This window comes from Halyomorpha halys, unplaced genomic scaffold, assembly GCF_000696795.3.
Source record: "Halyomorpha halys isolate HHAL.00 unplaced genomic scaffold, Hhal_1.1 Scaffold430.1, whole genome shotgun sequence".
Classification (NCBI taxonomy): Eukaryota; Metazoa; Arthropoda; class Insecta; order Hemiptera; family Pentatomidae; genus Halyomorpha; species Halyomorpha halys.
Window position 1 is genome coordinate 47,972 of NW_027106536.1, and position 5,251 is coordinate 53,222.

General features: G+C 34.6%; 1 protein-coding gene across 12 annotated transcripts in view; it reads left to right on the forward strand.

The window, feature by feature from the left end:
* Window positions 1-1,867: 1,867 nt before the first annotated feature.
* LOC106682601 (heterogeneous nuclear ribonucleoprotein L) overlaps window positions 1,868-5,251 on the forward strand; it is a gene marked incomplete at its 5' end in the record, with an annotated part of 271,663 nt that continues 268,279 nt past the window's right edge. For all 12 annotated transcript variants that reach the window (XM_067044872.1, XM_067044873.1, XM_067044874.1 and 9 more), the window contains 1 exon segment: window positions 1,868-1,964. In XM_067044872.1, coding sequence (XP_066900973.1) covers window positions 1,868-1,964 — 97 coding nt within the window.

Here is a 5,251-nt window from a genome sequence, read left to right on the forward strand (position 1 = left end):
TGTGAGGCCCGTAAGCCAATGGGTGACACTCACAAAAATAGACGTGGGAGTGATGAACCCACCATAAGAAAACCTTGTCATGAGACTCGTGATGTATTTCCTACGTACATCCCGCGAGGCCTTGGACCTCTATGGTCTGTCGCGCCAATAATAATAATATCTATGAATTCGTCTCCAAGTGTTGTGTATAGCATTAGGTAACAAAACAGGATTTTTTTCTCGATCCCACATACTCTTGGAAATCCCACATTGTAAGTCTCTTAAAGAAATCATGAGTATGTTCACACAGAATTGATTCCTTATTCGCAAGGTTATTGTGGCGATTTATCGAATTGAAATCGGATTGGAAGGTTGGTGCAGGCCAATGTCTTATCATCGTAGCCACAAGCTGGAGCGTGTGTTTACGCGCAACATTGCAGCAGCCATGTCTCGCTACATTTTGACTCACTCTGCCTTGGCTATTCTTAGGAAATGTTTCTTAAGATATTCATGCCAGTTAAAGCTGCTCATTAGGAATAAATAAAACCCCGATAATATTAAATAATATCCCGGTAACAATAAATAATATCCCGATAACAATAAATAATACCCCGACAAGAATAAGTAATATCGCAATAACAATAAATAATATTTCGATAAAATAACACTCCGATAAGAATAAATAGTATCCCGATAACAATAAATAATACCCCGATCAGAATAAATAATATTCCGATAACAATAAATAATACCCCAATAATAATAAATAATATCGCGATAACAACAAACAATATTTATTTATAAATATTATTTATTAAGTTATTATTATATTAAATGATTATTATAGTTATTTATTAATAAATAACTTGAGTTATGACAACGCTGACCAGTGATGGAACAGAAAATCTGAAAGCAGTTGCAACTCTACCATCTAAGTAGTTCTACTTTTTAAAAGTGTAATACTGTAATACTCAAACTAATGAACAATAATTCATTTAGAATATAAAATGATTATAATAATCATGGGAACAAAATGTTATTTAAAAAAATAACTGAATTGGGGCTCGATAATTAAAGAACAGATTTGGGAAAACTTTTACAGTATAAAGTACAATATGTGTTCAATTATGTATCATAAGAATTATTATATATACCATTAAAAAGGCAACTGAAAAAGATATTTTTGATTAGAAACTATCTTGTCATTATCAATCTCTGACTAAACATTTAGTGTAATTTGATAGGGAAATTTCTTATCCATCATTTACCTCTGACTAATTTGATTGGGAAATTTATTATCCATCATTTACCTCTTACTAATTTGATAGGGTACTCTCTGATCTTCATTATTTTTTCTTTTCTCCACTTTAGTGAGTTAGATTCCATTTCATTCCGAACATATCTAATCCTTTAGTTCTATTATATTCTTATTTTTAGTCAAGTATATTTCAGATTTTTTAATTTCCGTTCTAATATTGATTTATTAGCTTGATTGTTAATAATTTATTAGTTTAGATTTTGTAGTAGTTTATATATTATTGTATCATTAGTCTTTTTTTAAGTAAAATATAAATAGTATATAGTTTTTTAGTAAATTAAATGAGTTGTATTCTTATAAAACTTGCTAACGATTGTATCTTGGGCAACGCTGGGATAAATAAAAGTATTAATTACTAGAACATTACATTTTTTAAATGTTTTATTGCCATCGGCCGATAAATGTTGTTATCTGGTCGGGTTCTAATTGTTATACTTAACTCTGGATTTGATTCTTAAAACCCAACATGATTATCCTTTACATATATGAATATCTTTTAGTTTATATATTTTATTTTATGCCTGTTTGTATTGCCATGATATTTTCCTTAACGGTTTGTTGACTGCGCACGTTCGACAGCATAGACACGGCAAGGAAAGTCAAAGACGCTCTCAACGGTGCCGACATTTACTCAGGATGTTGCACGCTAAAGATAGAATTCGCAAAGGTAAGCTTAATATCTTATACTTTATTATTTATATATTCAATTGTATCCTTGGTGTTTTGCGAAAAGGGCGAACAATTTCCATTCCTGTATAGTTTCTGCTTATGAAAAATAATCTTTTATTATGTCTATGGTTTTGACACTTTCCCGATTGAGTTTCACCTAGATCTACTAATTAGTTTCAATGACTATTGCAGTAAAACATATACGAAAAAGAAAATCTAAAATATGCAATAATATCTTGAATTCGCTCTTTTTACAGAAGATTGATGATATATATATTTTTAATGTTTAAAATAAAGTAGTGAAATAATTATATTTAAGGGTCTTTAGGATGAAATAGCCACTTTATAGTTAGAAACACTAAAATTACTAAAAATGTATACAGAAGAAAGATAACTGTTACAACACAACTATACTTCATAAGATCTATACAGAGGACCTTAAGATTAAAGATTTTGCCAGCACCATTATGAGTCCTCTATAACCGCATTACCGAAGTTTATAGAGCCCTCTGTAGCTCTGCCAATCTTCTGCAAGGCGCCTTCTGTCATTCCATTCAAGTCCTCTTCCACTTCACCTTTCCATTTCCTTCTAGGCCGTCCTCTTACTCTCTTGTCCTTTACTTTGCCTCGCTAGGCCTCGCCAGCTATCCTCTTTGGTTCCATTCGCAGAAGATGTCCCAGCCATATCAGTCGATTCTCTTCTATCACATCGTTGGCCGGCTGTGGTGTTGCATACTCTGTCTCTTCTTGTTTTCCGCTCAATCATTCGGAGGAATCTCATTTCTAACGCTTGTATCATTGATTGATGCTTCTTCGTCAGTGTCCATGATTCTGAAGAATATGTCAAAATGTCGATCTGAAAACGGCCACTTTTGTTTTCCTTTCCGCCACTCGCCTAACCTCTTTTCACTGCTTCAATTATACTGACCGCAGAAACGATCCGCTCAGCCATCTCTAAATTGATATATCCATTTACATTAAGGTCCTGGCCGCACTCGTTTGAAGTTGTCTACTTGTTTGAGAAACTTTCCTTGGACTGTGATGACGCGCATATTTCTCTTTTTACTTTTATTTTTCCAGGGTTGATATCGATATTAATCTTCCGCTGTTGTTCTGTTATTATATTAATATCGGACTGCAGATTCCTGTCACTCTCCGAGATAATAACGACGTCATCGGCGAATGCACGTAATATGAAGCTCACTAGCCTTAGTTTGGCATATCCCAGGTGGAATTTCCGCTTTTTTGTTTAGCCCTTCAAATTGCTGAGTCCATTACAAGAATAAACAAAAGTGGACTGAGACTGCAACCTTGCTGGATTCCGATTGTTGTTTCCATTTCCTGTGAACTGCAATTGTCAAATGTTAATATGTTTCTTGTTTTCCTGTAGAGACTCACAACCGCCAGTAATTGACCATGATCGATCCCTTTTTCTCTTAAGGCCTCGAAGATATCAGGCTCCTTACCTCATCGAAGGCTTTTGCAAGTCAACGAAACACACCGACATCTCCTTTCAGGTTTGGCCATCCTGGAATATATGCGGTATCATTGCAACGTATTGAGTTATAGCTGATCTCCGCCTCAAGAATGGCCTCTAATATCTACAAGTTAGTTCAAGTTGCATTTATATTTCGTTGTGGACTATGAGAATTTAATTTTGGCTTGGATAGAAGTTAATGTCTAATGCAATTCGGAAATCTAACGTTATAAAGTTTAACGTGGCAAATGTTTTACCAAATAAGCTAAGAAGTTTTTTTTTTTTTTTTTTTTTAATTTTTGTTTAAACGACGTAAAATAAATCAATAAAAATAGTGTTCTATGCTCAGTCAAAATGCCTGCCAGTTTAGGTTTTGAGGGAAATAAGAAGGGGGTGAAAGGACCAATAATCTACAATCACCAGTGCCATCTATGGTTAATTATGCATAAAAGTAGTGCAACTACCATATCAGGGGGTATAATCCCTAACAAGTTAGAGCCTGAAGACTCTCCAGAACCTCTGGCCTGCCCGCACTGAGGCACCAGCCTCCTAAGAGACAATATGTCCAGCTAGGAAGTGAGTGGCGCTTGGGGGCACACAGGCTGGAGGTCGAGTCATCAGCATCAGATTACACCAGGTGACCTATCACGTATGGGAATATCAAGTATGCGAACATCTATCATCTACTAACTACAAATTGGTGACCCTCTCTCATCTCAGCAATAGTTGCCACAATCCAAATTAATTATAACTCTCTAACATTGTTATAATATACTTTGGCTTACCTCCCCCCTCCCTCCTACAACCGATTTGTAAAGTGAAACGGAAAATCCTTTACAAATTGGAGTCCGTTCGCAAGATTCTGTTTGAAAAACAAGATATTTGAGAGGCTATTTCTGTTCCCTCTGATAAAATGTCCTTATTAAACCTCTTCTACTATAGCCTGTTAAAGTTTTACATGCAATACCATACGGGCTACAATATATGTTATTAATAGATTAATTTAATATAAATAGGTTTAGAGAAGCCTTATATTCTAAATATTTAAATGAAATTGGATTTGATAGCAAATATCGCTGCTCCGGTTGTGATTTAGAAGTGCAGTCCTGAAGGATAACAATATTTGCTTTATTTTGCAAATACACAAATAGTAATAAAGATGTAGATCCGTTACATCGATTTACAATCTGCCATAATGTAAATACAAAAATGATAGTTTCAAATTAGTAGCGTTGTTTTGTTTTTAGATCATTCTCTTCTCAGTTTTCCGACTAATTTGTTTTTATCAATGTTTAATGTTATTTTGAAGTTAAAGTTTTTGGCCTTCCATTCTGCACAAGTGTTGTGCTCTATCTTTTGGCCTGTAAAGAGTTGCAATAAAGTACTGGGGGGAATGCAATTTTCTGGATTTTCGACCTGAGCCATGAACCGCGTAACTTTATGGCGGAGTGGGCCTTTCCTCTCCCTAATTTTATCTTCGCTTTTTTGTGTTTTTTAATCCTAGGCAGGTATGATCTATATAACGCACATGTGCCATATTTTTAGCTATTTTCAAGTTTTCTATCAGAAGTCACTATTGGTGAGGCAGGTGTTGTGTATTGTATATGTAGATTTGGTGAGGCAGGCTTTGTGTATTGTATATGTAGATTTGGTCACCCTAGCTCAAAACGAAAGTCGTCCTAAATTGAAATTACATATTTAAAATTATTATATTCCTGAAGTGTGACAGCAACTGTTCGATGAAACTCACTGACCGGACTATAAAATACAACATTCTATCGATTTTCCCAAACTGACTGACCGGACTA